Here is an 18,824-nt window from a genome sequence, read left to right as displayed (position 1 = left end):
AGTGAAAATAATTAGCTCTCATTTTCTCAGCCTCCTATTTCCTCCTCCCTGCTGCGTTCTCTTCCCACTAAACCACCACATGTCATTGGAAATAGGAGGCAATTAGTGGGCTCATTTCAGCCCCACAACTGCAGCAAAAAGAAAGTATTTATGATGGCACAATGAACAGCTGAAAGATTAAATAACATTTGCCTTTTGAAAAGAAAATGACTTCTGACTAAATGGGCCATTTTTGATTATATTCAACCAGCCTCAGCGCCACAGTTTTAAATGGGACCTGCCTATGTGATATAGGATCCTTAGAGAACACAAAATGAGTCATTTATAGAAAAAAGCATGAAAATAAAATGCAACTTGAGGAAGTAATTTGGTGTTTCACTGTATATTGGAATATACAAATGCACAGAAAAGGGTTTCTTTAAAACTAAAACTGGCATTTATAAAGCCATTGAAAAAATGTAATCACATTAATTGTAATTGCTAAGATTACAATGAAGTTTAAAATCAAAATTTTAAGTTGAATTTCTCCCATCCACAGTCAAAAGGACAGCATTTTGCCCTTTAACTTTTCTGATTTTCGTTGTACTAGCAACAACAATGCAAGTTTAACATAAGCAGGAGGCAGAAAAATAGGATTGTTTATTGAAAATGTACTGAACAGTTTTAGAAACATAAACAATATTTACTATCTCAGAAAATCAAATTATTTTTAAAAACCCGAACAGAAGACTCAATTGAATATAAAGTCACTCTCCCAGAAAAAATATTGCAGATCAGTTGTTAAACAAAAAAAAATCGTAGGCTCTTTACAATAATCCACCTGTCTTAAAATTTGTAATAATATTTCCTATGATGGCGTATAACGATTTCAAGAGCAGTTTGAATTCATTTCCAAGTAGTCAGGAATCCAGAAAACAAAATGTTTCTCAAATTTGCACAATTTGAGCAAGAAAGAGAAGGTATGAAAAAATTAAGAAAGCTATATTGGTGAAGGATACTTCTTGGATACTGGAGTTGGAGTATTTTTGGAGGATGTAGGGGGAGCTCTACACTGTAGCAAACCTATAGTAAGTAGGCTTTGATCTAGGAGTGCATAAAAAGTGCCACTGGGCATAACAATATATGAAAAATATTTAGTTCCCAAGTGCTAACTAGCTTCATTTCAATGTGCATAAAATACACAAAAACAAATGCCAGTAAAACAATTATATTTATAATACTGACAATATATTTTAAAGTTTGAGCTTTATATCATAATTGCAGCTCCTTTGAATCCTATCAAATAACATAAGTGTAAATTAAAACACATGTAGCAAATCCTCTACATAATACCATCTTTGTGAAGCATGAAGTACATCCTCCACCAAACCACAAGACGAGCAACACACTCCACCAAACCACAGAACGAGCAACCCCCTCCACCAAACCACAGAACGAGCAACCCCCTCCACCAAACCACAGAACGAGCAACCCCCTCCACCAAACCACAGAACTAGCAACCCCCTCCACCAAACCACAGGACGAGCAACCCACTCCACCAAACCACAGAACTAGCAACCCCCTCCACCAAACCACAGAACGAGCAACCCCCTCCACCAAACCACAGAACGAGCAACCCCCTCCACCAAACCACAGAACTAGCAAACTCCTCTACCAAACCAAACACCATGGAATCTCCTTGACCAAACCACAGACCATGGAACCTCCTCCCCCAAACCACAGACCATGGAATCTCCTCCACCAAACCACAAAACTCGCAAATTGTAGAACACACAGCTTCCCCCACCAAACTATAGATCATGCAACCTTGTTCACCGAATTACAGACCATGCAACGTCCTCCACCAAACTACACAAATTACCTCCTCCACAAAACTACAGAACTCGCAACATCCACCAGCAACTTATAGAACGTGCAGCCTCCATTAATACTGCTCCGTATAGCTGACTTTTAAAATAAGGGCCAGATTTTCCGCAGGGAGGGAGTCGACAGATAATACTTTGTGGCATGGAATCTTGAGCTGGCTATGACATACACGGGTAGTCGTTCCTTGTCAGATTCCTTTAAGTGTTCTGTTGTCCTATGCATATGTTCTCAGATCCGGCAGATAGTGTACACAGCATTCAGTCTGGTTAACACCTGTTGCCAGGAAAGTTGCACTGCTGACCTGAGCTTCCAAATGGGGGAACACTCCTTGTTTCCACCTCACACAGCTGCAAGTTTACTTGGCCATCCAAGCAGCGGTTGGGTGTTGTAAAACGCCATTATTTGCCCAAAGAATCTGCTTTGTGCTTCAACATTGGGTTTCCTTTCACATCATTTATGCCTTACACTTCTCCCCTGTGCAGGTCTTAACCAAGGCTGATAAACATATAATGTCAATTTTGAAGAAATAAATACAGAGACGACACGCAGCCACTTACCTTTAAGTGCAGACAACCCTTTAAATGGGACTTGCTGGCCAGATTTTCCACTTCCCACATTAGGCTTGTTTCCAAAGTGCACGAGTAATTGTTCAAATCATCTAACGGTGGAAAATTGGTGGCAGTGCTGCTGGCTAGTTTTGCTCCGGCATTGCAGCACAGAAGTCTCAATTGCACTGATAGCCGAAAATCTCCCCTGACAAGGCTTTCGAACTGGGAAACCCAGCAACTATTTTGCTGGGAGTAAAGTCTCTGTAGTATTTTCTCAATGAGTGGAACTTTATGTCTTTTAGGAAAAAGGTAATAAGGTCAAAACCCCAGCAAAGCTAGAGCTAACATACACACCAATGCACAGCAGTATAAAAAGCATTCAGAAGCTGAATTTACCTGAGATCCTTTCCCTGGTTTTAAATGATAACCGAAAACCAGATCCAGATTCACTGCTTTTTCTCCAACATCTTCTTCCTCAGAATCATCTCCCTTCATAGAAAATGTTCAATAATTTATATTCGACTTTTCTGACAAAGTATCTCTAATTTTTCTAATTATAGCACAGCAGAAGGTATATAGTACTCCTGTGTAAAGCACCACCTTCTCAAGGGCAATTAGGGATGGGCAATAAATGCTGGCCTTGCCAGCGACGCCCACATCCCATGAACAAAAAAAAGTACTGGTAAAGAAATTTACAAAGAACAACACCTGAAGCATTGAAACTATTGGAGAAAGTAAGGCAGAAATTTTGATTTTTTTTTTAAAGAAAGCAAGTCCTACAAGCGCAGGAGCCACCCGGGCTGAAAAAAGATGGGGAGATAAGTTAGGAAGTAGTGATTAGGTGATGCCAATCATCATTTTTTAAACCTTGAAGGTGGTACGGAGAAGAAAGGACTGAGAGAGGTTAGGAGTCCATAGTTCTGAAGTCCTAGGGAAGAATGAATTGGAGCAGGAGACTGTAACTGCTGAATCTTGCTAAATACTTTAATTTTGAAAATTTAACACTTCACAAAGTTCAAATTGACAGACTTGTATGTTACTTTGGCTGAATCAGGTCTGCATTGGAAAATAACCCCTCCAAATTTGAAATTGACTGAGACCCACATCAGACCTTGGTCTAAGACTTGGATCAATTCAGAGTCTTCGGCAGTAAATAAGTGAGTGTGTTCCACACCCAAGGCCTGTACACTTAAATCGACCAAACACTCCCACCCCCTGTGCCGCAGCTGCCTCCTTTTGTTGGCTGACTAGCTGAAGAAATTTCAAATTAAAAATTAAGGTGAATAAATTGTTCATTAATTAATTATGTTTACTCCTTTGCAAATTTTGCTTCAAATTTTTAACTCTATTTTGTTCCAAGTTTTTCCTGCTGGTCTCTGTACACGAAATAAGGTACTAGTGTGCAGGATGAACAGTGGCAAACTTTTGTTCCCCCACCTACCAGCATATAAAACATGTTCTGGTATTTTTGGAGCAGTTTCATGAACTATCAGGAAAACTGAGATTGGATCCATTTAATTAATCTAATATTCAAATAATAAATATGGCATATCATATTAAACATCAATCTTTTAACACATCTGGTAAGCCAAGTCTTTAAAGACCACAAACGCATCTGAGAATAACAGATCTTGGGAATGAAGAAGATTTTCTTTTGCTTTGCATCTCTCAATTGCTGTGTTCTAATTTTTATTTAACATCGTAATACCACTTCTCTGTTTATAATAGTCTTCTGTTTTCTATCAATTTGGGGTAATTTTCCGACTTAATACCCCCACCTGATGAGTGTACACAACAGAAATTTGAGCAATGCACTGCCCATGATTTTCTGACTATTTAAAATTATTTTTCCCTCATTACCCTATAGGTACTGAGACCAAGTGTGGCAAGCCTATTAACATTCCACCTGAGATCAACTACTCAGCGTAGATTGGGGATCAAATCTGAACCTTCCTGGTTTCTACAATCCAGATACTGACTGGATAAACTCACTGAGTCAGCGGCAGCTGACAAAACATTGACGTCTTTGTCTCGAAATGAGTGAAGTACATTGCAGCAGGAGTGCACTGCATCATCACGAGATGGGCTTTACCCTTAAACCCATTATATCTCATCCTTTCAGAATATCAAGTCTAACACCTTAGTAATAGGGACTGCAGATTTAATCCCCATTCCACTATGATCCCAATCTGAGCTGAGCTGCTGTGGTGAGGTACCGAGCAGAAACTAGCCAAGTCCTCACAGGAAGGAGAGAAAATCGGAGGGCTCAATATCTCCAGGCTTCACTAGCACCGTTGGGCATTTGCTACAGAGCAGCACTGGACACCCACTCTCAGCCACATTCATTTCAAGGCCCGGATGACCAAGAATGATTCTACACCAAATATAAAACACACCAAAAATAAGGTCTTTTTCCAGGAAATTATTAGCTTAAATGTGATTTCCATCTAATCAGTGGACTAATGCTATAAATGTCATATACCACGATGAGATAGGGGCAGCTGATACAGGAAAAACATGGACCATGGTAATAAGATATTGCACGGCTGCCAGTTGTAGTCTATAATTTTATACCACAGAGCAGTTTAATCAGCTTATTTCATTGCTTGCTGGTTTTGTGGTCAGGTTCATTGGGTGCTATAAAAATCTTAAATCATAGACAGTAGCTGTGTATTCTCTTATAGATTTGACCCACATGATGAAGTAATCAACATGACTGTACAAAATATTAAAATCTTCACAGTTTGGAACTAATAATTCAAAATATATTTAGAGGTTATCAGCAGGTGCTTAATAGATCTATGGTATGCATGTTGTGATAAGGTTTCTACAAATCTTCTGCATCTGACATTTGCTCATTAATATTTAAAAAGCAGGTCTGTATTATTTTTGAAGTAGATAAATAGAAGGAAAAGAATCACAAATGATCCAGAATGCATCAAGACCAACAAAGCTCCAAACAAGAAATTAGTACGGCCTCTAAAAAATACATTGTATGTGGTGTGGTTGAAAATGACATTACTTTTCTTTGCCTACCTTGATTAAGGGAGGAAAGTGAAATAGATTCAAGTAGTCAAGGGTCAGTTTTTCAATTTCAGTCTGAAAGAGAGCATAGATGGGTTTGTTAACAGCAGGTAATCTCTTCCATCTTTTGAACAACAACTTGTTAACAGCCAACACATTAATGTTCTTGAAAATATTTTTAGACTTGGCTCAAACAGTTGAGTTTTTAACTACTGAATCCTTCAGAAATGAATGTTCCCTTTTTTATTATTTTAATAATTTCATTTTTAAGTCTAATGATACATAGGAACAGTAGTAGGCCATTCAGCCCCTCAAACCTGTTCTGCCATTCAGTCAGATAATGCATATATACCTGTAGCAATACATTTAATTCAATATGCATCTTGCTATAAATACATTTCTTCTGAATTTCAAATTGCAATTGATTTTGTCCTAACACATATTTGGAAGCCTTTTCCCCCTCTGTTGAGAACAAAGCAGTTTTTTGCAGTATAGAAACAGGGGTAAAGCCAGCAACTAAAACACCAACATTCACTGTTTTCAGGGAACAGCACAACATTCCATGCAGGAATGGAGTATTTGCAGAGCATTTTGGAGAAATTATAAAATAAACTGAATTGATCAGAAGAAAAGATTCAAATTGGTGAATGCTGGAAGCATGAAATAAAAACAGAAAATGCTGGAGTACTTAGTGTTGACACTGGATATCAAAGGGGGAAAGCCATCTATTCCCCAGCATCCCTCACCTTGGTGAACACAAATATTCACCAACTTAAATTAAAATGTCTACAGCTCAAGCTTCCAAACTGCCCCCTTTACAATTTTTTGTTTGCTACACTTATCATATAGTGACATCCGTACTTAATTATTTTCATACCTTTAAATGAATGATATGTCCTTTGGAATGTATTCCTATGTCTTTCATATCTTGTTCTGCTAGCAAAAGTAACCTTTGCCCGGTGATGTGATGGTTTTTAAACAATTCAGCATAACCTTTCATGTCACAATATGTGTCACCTATGATCACAATATTACAACAATCCATATTATTTGCAAAAGTAACAGAAACTCCAGTAAGTAATGCAAAAAGAGGTAACAATCTATATTACCTTTATCTAATAGTTGTTGTATCCAAAAGTACTGCACAAAAGAAATAAAAAGAACAGGATTAGAATATAGGATTGGACAAAACATAATCTCTAATTTTATATACTTCTGTCTTGGTCTTGTATTTCCAAAGTACTGCGATCAGAAATACAGATATATTTTCAATTGCTAATACCAACGAAAAAGCTCACACTAGCAATGGGAAGAAAATATACATTGTAAGGTTTAGAGACATTAGATATAAATGCTAATTCACACTAATACTACTAAATGTGATACTTTTGTGTAGCTGTATCTAAAACAACAATAGTTTGGTTAAAGTGGCTCAAATGCAGTCATTGCTTTTTTACAGATGTCAGTCTACATTTGTGTTGCTAATTGTGTTGTCATTACTAATCCTGTCTAAATGATAAACACTGTGATGCTTTTCCAATTCTCTCCTCTTCCCAAGATGGTGTCTTGTGCTGTTGTACAGTCCATAGGCTGCAGCAGCCCTCCAGCACCTCAGCCAAGTGATCATTTTTTATGTGAGAGCCTTGCCAAAAATAAGAATACTTTATCTCATTTGTGATAAATGCAGAACTTATACTCCTTGCTAATCATATTGTTTGTCTTTTATTATTCAATTTAACTGTTATATTGTATCTAAGTTCAGAGCTTTAACTTCAGAGAGCGAAATCACGTGCTTACCACATCCTCTTCTGTCCAAGCATATATATCTAAGGATGGCAGCAACTGCATAACAAAAGTAAAGTATAAACATTACAGTGTGATCATGTTGGAACAGATAAAGTGGCTACAAATTAGAACTTACGGATTAAAAGAAATCAGGGAAATCATTTTTAAACTGCACTTTATGGAACATTAAGGAATGTCTATCTAATATATTTGTTAAAGTTGTTGTGTCCCACACATATTGTATATTATTTTAAAAGTTATCTCTGATTATTACCTGCCATAAAAACCTTGTTAAAAAAGAACATCTTTGTAGACATATGAAAGAGATTTTGTGCTGAGATCTCAAACAAATCAATGCTTGCTGTCATACCTTGGACGTATTCTCCCCACCAGCCTGGTGTGTTTACCTTGTTAGAGTGTAAATCAGGTTCTTGCATTGTAAATGGGAGACATTTTCAGTTTTCTACAAACATTGAGTAAGATCACTATAGCAGTTTGAAATTGAAATTTAGTCATGCAGATAGAATTTCATGGGCATAGATGTTTACTTCAGTAACACAGTTGGTGACTACTTCAAAAAGCATTCTAATGAAGAGCACAGCCACTTTCAATTGTCCTTGTAGTTTCTCCCTTTTCAGTTCTCACTGTTCCACATCTTCATCTTTTAACTGGGTGGCACTGTTTAGGTATGAAATTCCTCATGGTTGTTTTCAACATTAATTTGTATTGGTCAAAAGAGAAATGCATTGTAGGTCATGACAGGTCAACGTGATTTTTTTTAACCTCCTGAAGTGGAATGGTCTGAAATGGAGAGACATTCCCCAGAGCTGAGCTGAGAACTGGGTAATTACGCACATTAGGTAGCTGGGTCTGAATGTCAGTCAGTACTGGTATTTTAACTTGGACCCCAGACTTGGATCTAATACTATATTAAAAGTGGTCCAGGCCACCTCAGATAGTTAAGTTTTATCAATATTTTCCAAACAGCAAAGTTATACAATATGCATGAATGGAAATATAAAATACTAACTGGATTTCCATTTTAAAGTGATTTTACCTCCATAGGGCCTGATTGCATTATTTAGAAATGATGGATAGTCATTTAAATTTCTGTTAACATCTGAATAATAGGTTTCATATAAAAAATATGCACTTAGATTTTTTTTGGCTGGATAACTTCAATAAACCATCAGGAACAAGGATCTATCTTTCATAGTAACACTAGCATATTTAAAAATATCATACAAGTATACTTTCTGTCTGTATTGCATAGCACCACATCTTATTACTAGTTCATCATATTATACCTTATTCAGTAATATATTATTCATACATTACACTGTCTTTAAACATTTACTGGATTTGTATTATAACCCCATGAAAACCATTTGTCATTTATTGTTCTTCCCAGCATGGTGACATGTTTAGGTGTTTTGCTATATTTGCCTGTGTTTTGGATTAAGGAAAATAAAGCAAAATTATTTTAATTTTAATGAAATATAATAGCAATTCCATACACCAATTGAAGATATTTGTATTACAAAAGATGCTGGCACTACAGTTAAATAAGTAATTTAGAAATTTCTATTACAGCAATTTTTCTTCGTAACAGAAGAATTACTTTTTAGAATGAATTATGTTGAAAAAGGCTCTACAGAAAACATCGTATTCAGATATTCTAATACTGCTAATATTTAGAAACTGGCCAGAACTTGATTCATTAACCTGTTTTTTCTAGCATTTAGGAGTACATTCATTTTGAATGCACAGTATCTTTAAAATGAATGACTACTGCATTCAAGGTCTTTAAAAAAAACTTTTAACAGCAGACATTTAACAAATATAATTAGTATGACACTTTGGTAATTTGACCTAATCCTTGATAGACACAGATACATAGTCAGCAGGACAGAACCAGAAAGAATACCCACCTTAATACACAATTGAGACTGGCCTCCTAACTCATGAATGACAAAACTGGAAGTGGTTTACACAGGCCAGACTCACTCGTGCACTAGTGTCTAACCCATCTTCTCACCAAGCAGGCACAATTTTACTTATTCCTGTGCATGGTGAGAATTATTTTGTACTTAATTGTGAAATGATTTGAGAATGAGAATTATGAAGAATCTGCAATTGGAGGTCTACACTTTAGGAGGCTGAAAGCAGGGCAGGTAAAAGCAGAAAATCACAAGACCTAATCTTTCTGAACCAGGTATTTGTGGTAATAATTTCCTCCTTGTTAGGGTATTTGAGTTCCATTTTAAGTAAACTCTTGAGATCTGATAAATGGTTAGGCAGTTGATTTTTTAAAAAAAATTGAGGTTTGCTGTATGTATTCTTTTTTTAAAAATCACACTTGTGGAACTTGTTTTTTTGGCAGAGGCCTTGATTTCCTGCTCCCTCAGGGAGAATGGTCTGAGGTTCTAACAAAGGAGAGGAGAATGTGTTATGGTTACATTGTACTGGTGGGTGCCACAAACTACAGAAGTCTTGTACTATTGTAATATAGCGATTGTTTTCAATAAAGGACAAAAACTGTTTCAGTCACAATGCTTCATATGGTAAGCTAACTTTCATTTCACCATGGAGAATAATAACATTTTATGTAAAATACCTTAACAACAGATATGTAAATATACAGCATTTTCTCTTTAACATATCACTTGTTAATTTATCAATATCTGCCTTTAAACTTGGTTCCAGTATACTATTTAATTTAAAACAGATTTAGAAATGTTGAAAGTTAATGAAGCAAACTAAAGACTATCCAGTGAACCACGTACAGGGAATGGAATGCTTTGTATTTCTGGGAAATTAGGACATTGAAAGATTAGAAATACTCGATATACTAACAATATTGATGCAGAACATAATGTGTAACATTTTCCCCTGAGAAATACCAATGGATATGCCATCTGTTTTGCCTGAATATATCTTGCTAAATCCAAATTGTTGCTTTGGTTGAATAAAAAAAAATCCGCTGAGCAGGCTTTGTGCACTGCAATGATCATTTTATTTGATAGCTTCTGAGAAAACTCCAGCAGGCAGCAGTTGGGTAAGGGGTAATAAGTATTCTTCTTACCCTCCTCCCTCCAACAATAAAATTAAAATGATCTTTCTTTGCAATCCATAGCTCAAGGACTATACTGCTGAGGGTAGAATCTAGTATGCAACAATAAACTGCAGCAACTCAGGCAGCTGAGCTTGTCAGCAGAGACAAGGTTAACTATTATCTGGCTCCATCATGTTCAGCAGTGCAAAAAAGAACATGAGATTAGCCAGTAGTGACAACAATCTTCTCCCGCTGGTGACAATACTGTCACCTAGTCTTCACACAGGTGGTAGCTGCCTGGAAATAAGGGAGGGAAATCAGGAAATGAACGGTGACAGTAATAATGAGCTATTACTAGGTAGAAAATGTGGTTACTATCACTCACTGCTACCAATGAAGGGAAACTACACTGAACGAGGATCTGAAAAATGTACCTAACAACTTTGATAAAAATATTCCAAAGGTAAAACATTTAGAAAATAATTACAGTAACCACACATACCCATCCATTCTCTAAAAATATTACACTAAGTGGGAACAAACAAGTTAGTGAAGGATAAAATTCAATTTTTTTGTTAGTTTTCTCCTATCCTCTCCTGAAGGCATTGATTTGCATTGTGGTACAGTTCCATGGGTGACAGCAGTCATCCAGTTCTTCACGTAAATGGCCACTCTTCATGGGTGAGTCTAGACAGGCAGGGTCAGCAGGCTATTTGACTCTGGATGGCATGACAGCTGAGCCTGATCTTTTTCTCACCTGACAGTCATACATACACATAAGTGTGAATGCATGGCCGATCACCCATCATTCCTGTTAGTTGCTGACCTACACTGGCTCCCGGTCCACTAACGCATCAATTTAAAAATTTTCATCCTCATGTTCAAATCCCTCTATGGCCTTGCCCCTCCCAATCTCTGTAACCTCCCCCAGTCCTACAACCCTCCGAGAACTCTGCATTCCTCCAACTCTGGCTTCTTGTACATCCCCCACTAACGTCTGGAATTCCCTCCCTAAACCTCTCTGCCTCTCCCTCCTCCTTTAAGACGCTTCTTAAAACCTACCCCTTTGATCAAGCTTTTAGTTATCTGTCCTACTATCTCCTTCTTTGGCTCAGTGCCAATTTTTGCCTGATTGCTTTCCTGTGAAGAGCCTTGGGACATTTTACTACATTAAAGGCACTATATAAATGCAAGTTGTTGTTGTGTCGCTGGTTAGCTCTCAGGAGCAGGAGCCCTAGTTGATTTTCCCTTTCTCTAACCAAGGGACGCTGAGCCCAAATGGACCACCCAAATGAAAAAACTAATTCATCAAAGTCTAGGAATTGGACATGGGCATTCTGGTCTGAATAGGTAACTGTTAAATCAGGTAATGCTTTTCGCTACTGGGGGAGCTAAAGTGAATTTAGAGTGAAGTAAAGAGAAATTGAATGTTTCCATGCACTTGTGATAGATGTGTTAAATCCAGTAGGTGGCACTCACATCTATCAAGTATTCCACACTGACCAATAATACATGTGGCCCAGATTTACTATGCAATTTCATTAATACTAAGGTAACAAAGCCAAAGTGTCCTTTACATTTTATTTTGTCCATTAAACACTGAGTAAGGCAGAGAAAAAGTTGCAATTTTAAAATATTCAGTCAATATCGTTATCTCAATATCAAATAGAAGCGCCCTGGGACGTTCTACCACATTAAAGGCACTATATAAATGCAAGTTGTTGTTTTTTTTGTTGAAATGTTTGGTACAGGCCAAAATTATTTCTAAAGCAAGATTTGTTGACCAACAGAGAAGACACCAATTACAACCGATCAGCACAAAAAAGTTACTTGTTCATAGTTGTGCTTTGGTGTATTTGTTTTGATACTGATTGGAACAGAAAAAATAAATTCTAAAATTCTAAAAAGTAAATTTAAAATATTAAAAAATAAAAACTGGTTAGATGTTCTGATGAACCACATGTGCATAATCAATGAATGATAAAGTAGAGAAGCCAGCGTTCACATTTTTATTCCCCCATGATACTCTCTGTAGCTTCTTACTGTAATGGTCAGAGCACTCTAATTGCTTATTTAAGGCTCCACGGTCAAAGTGGCTTAACTTTCTCTTAAAATCACAAGTAGCATGATTGCACAGAGGATTGCTACTTACAGCGTAAAGCTTGGCTTCAGTGACATTTCCACTCACTCTAGGGCCCACATAAGCAATTATAGAGTGCTCTGACCACAGGAATAAGTAGCACCAGAGAAACCAAAGGAAGTAAAAAAAAGAGAATATAATGAAATATCCAACTTAACCATTTGGGGTTAGTTCCCCTTAAAGACGAGTTAAGCTGTAATTTGATCCTATTAAAATTAGGCTTGGGATCACTTTGTTTCTCTCTATCTTGTACCATTGACTGACAGTAATATTCATTTCTTCATTACTTGCTGTAAATATAAAGTATGCTCTGTTTATCTCAGTTTAAGTCCCAACACTAGACCAGGATAGCAGCTTTCCACAGATATATATATTAAAATGTGGTGATCAAAATAGCAGTAATTAGATTGTTGTGCATTTGACAGTCAATTGCCAGGAATATGCAGGCAATGGACAATATTCCAAATGAACAATACCAGCAAACCTTTGCACTCAACTAGTGTTTAGACTCAAAATTAAATGTGAAAGAATCACCGAGTCTTCCATACCAGAGCAGCTAAGTTGCTTGCTTTACACTATAGTCTAGAGAATGGGTCTCAACAATGTTTGAAACTCCAACCTGGTAACCATTTGGAATAAGAACATAAGAACATAAGAAATTGGAGCAGGAGTAGGCCAATCGGCCCCTCGAGCCTGCTCCGCCATTCAATAAGATCATGGCTGATCTGATCCCAACCACAAATCTAAAGAACACAAGAAGTCGGAGCAGGACCCGGCCACATAGCCCCTGGGCCCTCTCCGCCACCCACAGGGCATTGACCGATCCGAACTCAGCTTCATGTCCAATTTCCTGCCCGCTCCCCATAACCCCTAATTCCCTTTACTTCTAGGAAACTGTCTATTTCTGTTTTAAATTTATCTAATGATGTAGCTTCCACAGCTTCCTGGGGCAGCAAATTCCACAGACCTACCACCCTCTGAGTGAAGAAGTTTCTCCTCATCTCAGTTTTGAAAGAGCAGCCCCTTATTCTAAGATTATGCCCCCTAGTTCTAGTTTCACCCATCTTTGGGAACATCCTTACTGCATCCACCCGATCAAGACCCTTCACAATCTTATATGTTTCAATAAGATCGCCTCTCATTCTTCTGAACTCCAATGAGTAGAGTCCCAATCTACTCAACCTCTCCTCATATGTCCGCCCCCTCATCCCCGGGATTAACCGAGTGAACCTTCTTTGTACTGCCTCGAGAGCAAGTATGTCTTTTCTTAAGTATGGAGACCAAAACTGATTTACTCAGCAGTGGTAGAATGCAAAGATATTTCCCACCAGATGAGCTAGAAAAGTGGCTAAACTCTTGTTAGAGGTGAATCTGTAACTAGGCACCCACTGTAAAGCAGGGGTGGATTAAAAACATGGGAACACTAAATAGAAGTGAAAGTAGTATAAACAGTATTGAAGGCAGACATACACCATACTTTTTTTCAAAATTAGTACCCAGAAGGAAAGAGAATCCAGACAACAGTAAATAAGCTACGATATCGAGTTTATTGAAAAAAAGAAATAGAAAATAGGTAACACTCTAACACAGAAAAGCAGTCCACATCAAAACAGACTTTAATGATGTTAATATTCTCAAATGTTGTATAAATAGGTTTCGGATCTGTTATAAAAAAACTGATTTTTAGTACTGAAAACTCAATGTCGAAATACTTTACTTACAATTATCTTTCCATTTTTGAAGTTAATCTTTAAATTTTACAACATTCTTTTCATAAATGGTTGCAGCTCTTCAGTGTTTTGGTTGATACTCTAAGAAAGTAACAATGCTTCAATCTTTGCCATGCATACATATTCAGCTTAGAAAAATACTGTAAGCTCACTGCATAAAAAAGGCATTAGATTGGAAATGTTAAAAACTTTGTGTACAGCTTAGAATTGTTGTGGAAAACGAACAAACGATTTACTAGTTTAATACTTTTTGTTGCTTTAATATCTTTCAAACGCTCTATATGCTTAGATTTAATCACTATCATGTGACCAGTTAAAGTGACCAAAATCCATCGTCATATTAATTTTTTTCCCCTTTCTGACACAGGTAGATTTGGAGGAATTCTGTTTGGCTTGCATATTTATCTGAATTCCAGACTGCATGACAGGTCCTGCTAGGTTCATAGACAGGATATTGCCAAAACCTTTCATCATTTCCTGCAGACTTTCGTTCATGCCATCTACCTCCCCGTTACTGGTAGCTGTGATCTGACATGACATCTCTGTACTGTTTGACTCCTCTGTCTTAGACTCATAGAAAGACTCTTCAGAAAACTTTGCAGTAATAGGTAAGAAAGGCTAAGTAAAAAGAGGAGAAAGACCACAGATGAACAAAAGAGCAAAAAAGGTTAATTATCAGCATTGGAGAAAATTTAGAAAAAAGACAAAATTGACATGTATTTCTATTTCCTGGTTACTCACCAAACACGCAGCAGTTCTTAATCTTCCAATAAAGTTCTCCTCCACATAGTATGGGTAATACTACCAGGCAGCCAATTTTATTGGGAGATTTTTCACTGCAACAGGCCCTTTAACAGCACATCACTTTCCCTTCCTGTGCCCCAGACAATGTTTTCAGTTGTTTTCTTCCAGCAAAAGCTAACTTAGTAAGTTTGCATTTACTGTAACCAAAGGAATCTCTCCTGTTTACTTTTGGATTTTTTTGATGAACACCTATATTGATTTTATTAATTACATAACAGAATGCAGATATGAGTAAATAGACTTGGGCCATTTGTTCCCATCTTTTGCATGCACGTGTAATAACTTTAGTCTCATCGTTTCCTAACGTAGTAGCTTTTAAAAGGGAACTCCATAGGTTTTGATGATGTTTAAGGCAGTCTTCCTTGCATTTTCTATGATCTTCTCTGGAAAATGTTGGAGAAACAATATGCGCTTAAGCCAGCGCCTGTGATAAGGAAGATCTTCCTGGAATGTATATAAATTTTGAAACTAAGACTTTGTACAGTTGGGCTTTTTTAGTTGCTTAAACTTGCATAAAACTAAAAATATTTTACCAAATACTGTGGCCAGTGGTTGAATACAGACACGAATTAATTTTCTCTCACATCACAAATGATGCAGATAGCAAAATTTGAAGAATTAAAATGGTAGCACTCTAAAGCACAGGAAGCAGAAGGCTTACACAACTGGGATGTTGATGTGTTCGTCAAAGAGCATGAGACCTAAAAACTTTGTCCTGTATTTTCTGGTAAAATAGATTACCATGCAGGAGAACAAACGAAGAGTTATAATTTCTTTGGTTTTTTAAGTGCATATTAAGTGAGTTTTTTTACCACAGTAAAATGTGAAGAATAGTTGTAGCATTAAGAAATAATAATTAGATTGTGTAAAATCTTAACGATAAAGCAGTTCATAGCTATGAACACTTACAGGAGCACTGGACTGTTCCAGCAGCTTTTGCTCCCACATTTTCAAACGTCTTTCTCGTTCCTTCAACTCCTGTTCTTTTGTGCTCAGATCTCGTTCAAGTTTCTTCAGTCTTTCCAAAGTGGCCTCTATTTCACATCTGTAGGAAACAATCATAGCACTCACTGATGAGTACAAATTGTTTTGGATTCCCACTTAAATCCTAATTAAATATCACTGACTTCCTAGGTAATCACAACAAGTACTGGGCTGGTGCCACAACATTTTGAATTTATCACAAAGTGCTAAATATTTTAGGAAAACAAACGAGAAGGATTTTAATGGTACCATGACTTATATTTTAAAACAGGCTCGGAACAGAAATTTTGTATGGAATGTATCCCAGTGTGGCATTATGAAGTGATATCATAACTGGGAATAGTGGCCTGTGGGCCACAATCCTCATTCATGTCATGGAAGTGGAAATTTATATCATTGTGGGAGTTCTACACAAAATAGTCTCAGGCTGTTCCTAAACATCAGTTTTAAAGCAGAAGACGTGGTTAACAAGGCTAAGCAGATAAGCTAGGAATATATGACAATTCAGTAGAATACATGTTTCCTTTATACAGAGCAACTATGAAAAGCTATTCATTTTTATAAATTTTGTGGATAGTTCCATATTTTGCATCTTATTTCCTTATTTTAGATTCTCATCTTGCCTGCTATATTATCTTCCATTTTGCAAATAAAACACATTTTCTAAGGTTGTGTTTTAAAAATACAAAATTTCTTTGCACGTGATGTCACAAGAGCATCTTTAGGTCATTAATATTTTCACTACTAGAATGAGTTTCTCTTCTACATCTTAGCTGGCAGCCCTCTAGTACCTCATCATGTTTTCCCAGTCACTGCTGAGGAATCCCTTTTAAGAAATCTCTTTCTCCCCCCACCCCAACGATCAGACCTCCCTTGTCCTGACTGCCCAATCCTCTACTCCCAAATAGGCTAAGCATCTATGACTTCCTCCGTAATGTCAAGACTGTCCCCCAGAAAATCTCTTTCACCATGCTTTTATCAGCAGCATACCATAACTAGTCCATCCCAGTACTTGCACACCCAGCAACCCACTCCCCAATACCTCCATGCTCCACCATTGCCATTCCAGTGCTACCACACCTCAAGTAAACCCTCCCACCACTATTATATCTAGCACAACCTCCCAGTGCTGCTTCAGCCCAATACTTCTCTGCTTTTCCTTGAGTATTTACAACTTATGTTTGAACAGCTGAGCAGTTGCATACCACTGGAAAATTGAGGTTATAGAGGAAAAGATAATAAAGCAATTTTTGTATTTAAAAATGTTGAATTTTTGTTGTGTTTTTGTAAAAACTTAACTGCAACTCCCTAATATCATTGCTCATGGTCAGAATGCAGCAGTTGGTTTTGACCTGCTGTGACCATTTGAAAGCAATGCATGTGACACCCATGTTGAGAAACAGAGCACCATCTCTCACAAATAGATGCTTCTGATTGGTTAGTATTGATGTAAAAATCTATAAATATTGGTGATGTCTTTTCATTTGCCCTACCATGACTGTAATTTGAAACTATTAGCAACTGAACCTGTTTAACTTAGCTACTCAAATGTCATAATTTTCAGATTTCTAATGTTTTTTTTTAATATAGCAGAAAGTTGGTTTCTAATTGCTGCATTTTCTGTTTTCCTTTAGAACCATAGAAAAGATACAGCACACAAGGGGGCCATTCGGCCCATCGTGTCCGCGTTGGCTCGAAGAACAACCAGGTGCCCATTCTAATCCCACCTTCCAGCACCCGGCCCGTAGCCCTGCAGCTTAATGACAGCTGCATAGACCTTGAGATTTAAATTTTAACAAACCCTTAAACAGAAATCAAAGTTGACCCATTTTAAATGTTAACTGTGTGGACTTGGTGCTGAGGCCAACTGTAGTACTCCTGCAACGGTGCCAGCTGAGATCAGCTATCTCCACATAGATCAAGGATTGAAGCTGGGAGTTTCTTGGTCTTAATGGCTCAGTACCATACTGGGGCAGTGCATTTACTCACCAAGCTATTAGGAGAATAGGAGCCTACATGTTTTAATGGTGAGTGGATTGCAAAATGACCAAGGTTGGAAACTAGATATTCCAGGATACATGGCATTTAGAAAAGACAGGCAGAATGGAAACGGAGTGGGTGTAGCCCTAATAATAAAGGATGACATAAGGACAGTAGTGAGAAAGGATCTTGGCTCGGAAGATCAGGAAGTAGAATCAATATGGGTGGAAATTGGAAATAACAAGGGGCAGGAAACTCTGGTGGGAGTAGTTTATAGGCCCCCTAATAGTAGCAATACCGTTGCACAGATTATTAATCATGAAATAATGGGAGCTTGTAACAAAGGAAATGCAGTTATCATGGGGCATATAGACTGGGCAAATCAAATTGGCAAAGGTAGTTTGGAAGGCGAGTTCATGGAATGTATTCGAGACGGTTTCCTAGAGCAATACGTCATGGAACCAACCAGGGAACAGGCTATTTTAGATCTTGTATTATGTAATGAGATAGGGTTAATTAGTAATCTCACAGTAAAAGAACCTCTGGTGATCTCATTGAAACATATAAGATTATGAGGGGGCTTGACAGTGTGGATGCTGAGAGATTGTTTCCCCTGGCTAGAGAGTCTAGAACTAGCAGGCATAGGTGCAGGATAAGGGATCGGCCATTCAAGACTGAGATGAGGAAGAATTTCTTCATGCAGAGGCTTGTGAATCTTTGGAATTCTCTACCCCAGAGGGCTGTGGATGCTGAGTCATTGAATATATTCAAAGCTGAGATAGTTAGATTTTTGGACTCTAGGGGAATCAAGGGATATGGAATCAGGCAGGAAAGTGGATTTGAGGTTGAAGATCAGCCATGTTTTGATTGAATGGCGGAGCAGGCTCGAGGGGCCATGTGGCCTACTC

The 18,824-nt window shown here is 37.6% G+C and overlaps 1 protein-coding gene across 9 annotated transcripts in view; it reads right to left on the bottom strand.

Annotated features, from left to right (window-relative positions):
• The window catches only part of LOC137323715 (mitogen-activated protein kinase kinase kinase 20-like), a 151,881-nt gene that overhangs the window by 64,671 nt on the left and 68,386 nt on the right, over positions 1-18,824 (bottom strand). For 8 of the 9 annotated variants that reach the window (XR_010963433.1, XR_010963432.1, XM_067987556.1 and 5 more), the window contains exons 11-16: positions 15,862-15,997; positions 7,236-7,280; positions 6,548-6,578; positions 6,316-6,455; positions 5,451-5,513; positions 2,811-2,903 (exon numbers count right to left, since the gene is read on the bottom strand). Coding sequence is in view for 7 of the 9 variants with exons in the window: in XM_067987556.1 (XP_067843657.1) it covers positions 2,811-2,903; positions 5,451-5,513; positions 6,316-6,455; positions 6,548-6,578; positions 7,236-7,280; positions 15,862-15,997 (508 nt within the window). In the remaining 2 variants the exon portion in view is untranslated. Of the gene's footprint in view, positions 1-2,810; positions 2,904-5,450; positions 5,514-6,315; positions 6,456-6,547; positions 6,579-7,235; positions 7,281-13,946; positions 14,767-15,861; positions 15,998-18,824 lie in introns of those variants that run through there. The other variant, XM_067987563.1, reaches the window with a different exon arrangement.

The sequence above is a fragment of the Heptranchias perlo genome, chromosome 7, assembly GCF_035084215.1.
Source record: "Heptranchias perlo isolate sHepPer1 chromosome 7, sHepPer1.hap1, whole genome shotgun sequence".
Taxonomy (NCBI): Eukaryota; Metazoa; Chordata; class Chondrichthyes; order Hexanchiformes; family Hexanchidae; genus Heptranchias; species Heptranchias perlo.
The sequence above is the reverse complement of the archived record's forward strand: the minus strand, read 5'-3'. Positions and strand labels throughout refer to the sequence as shown.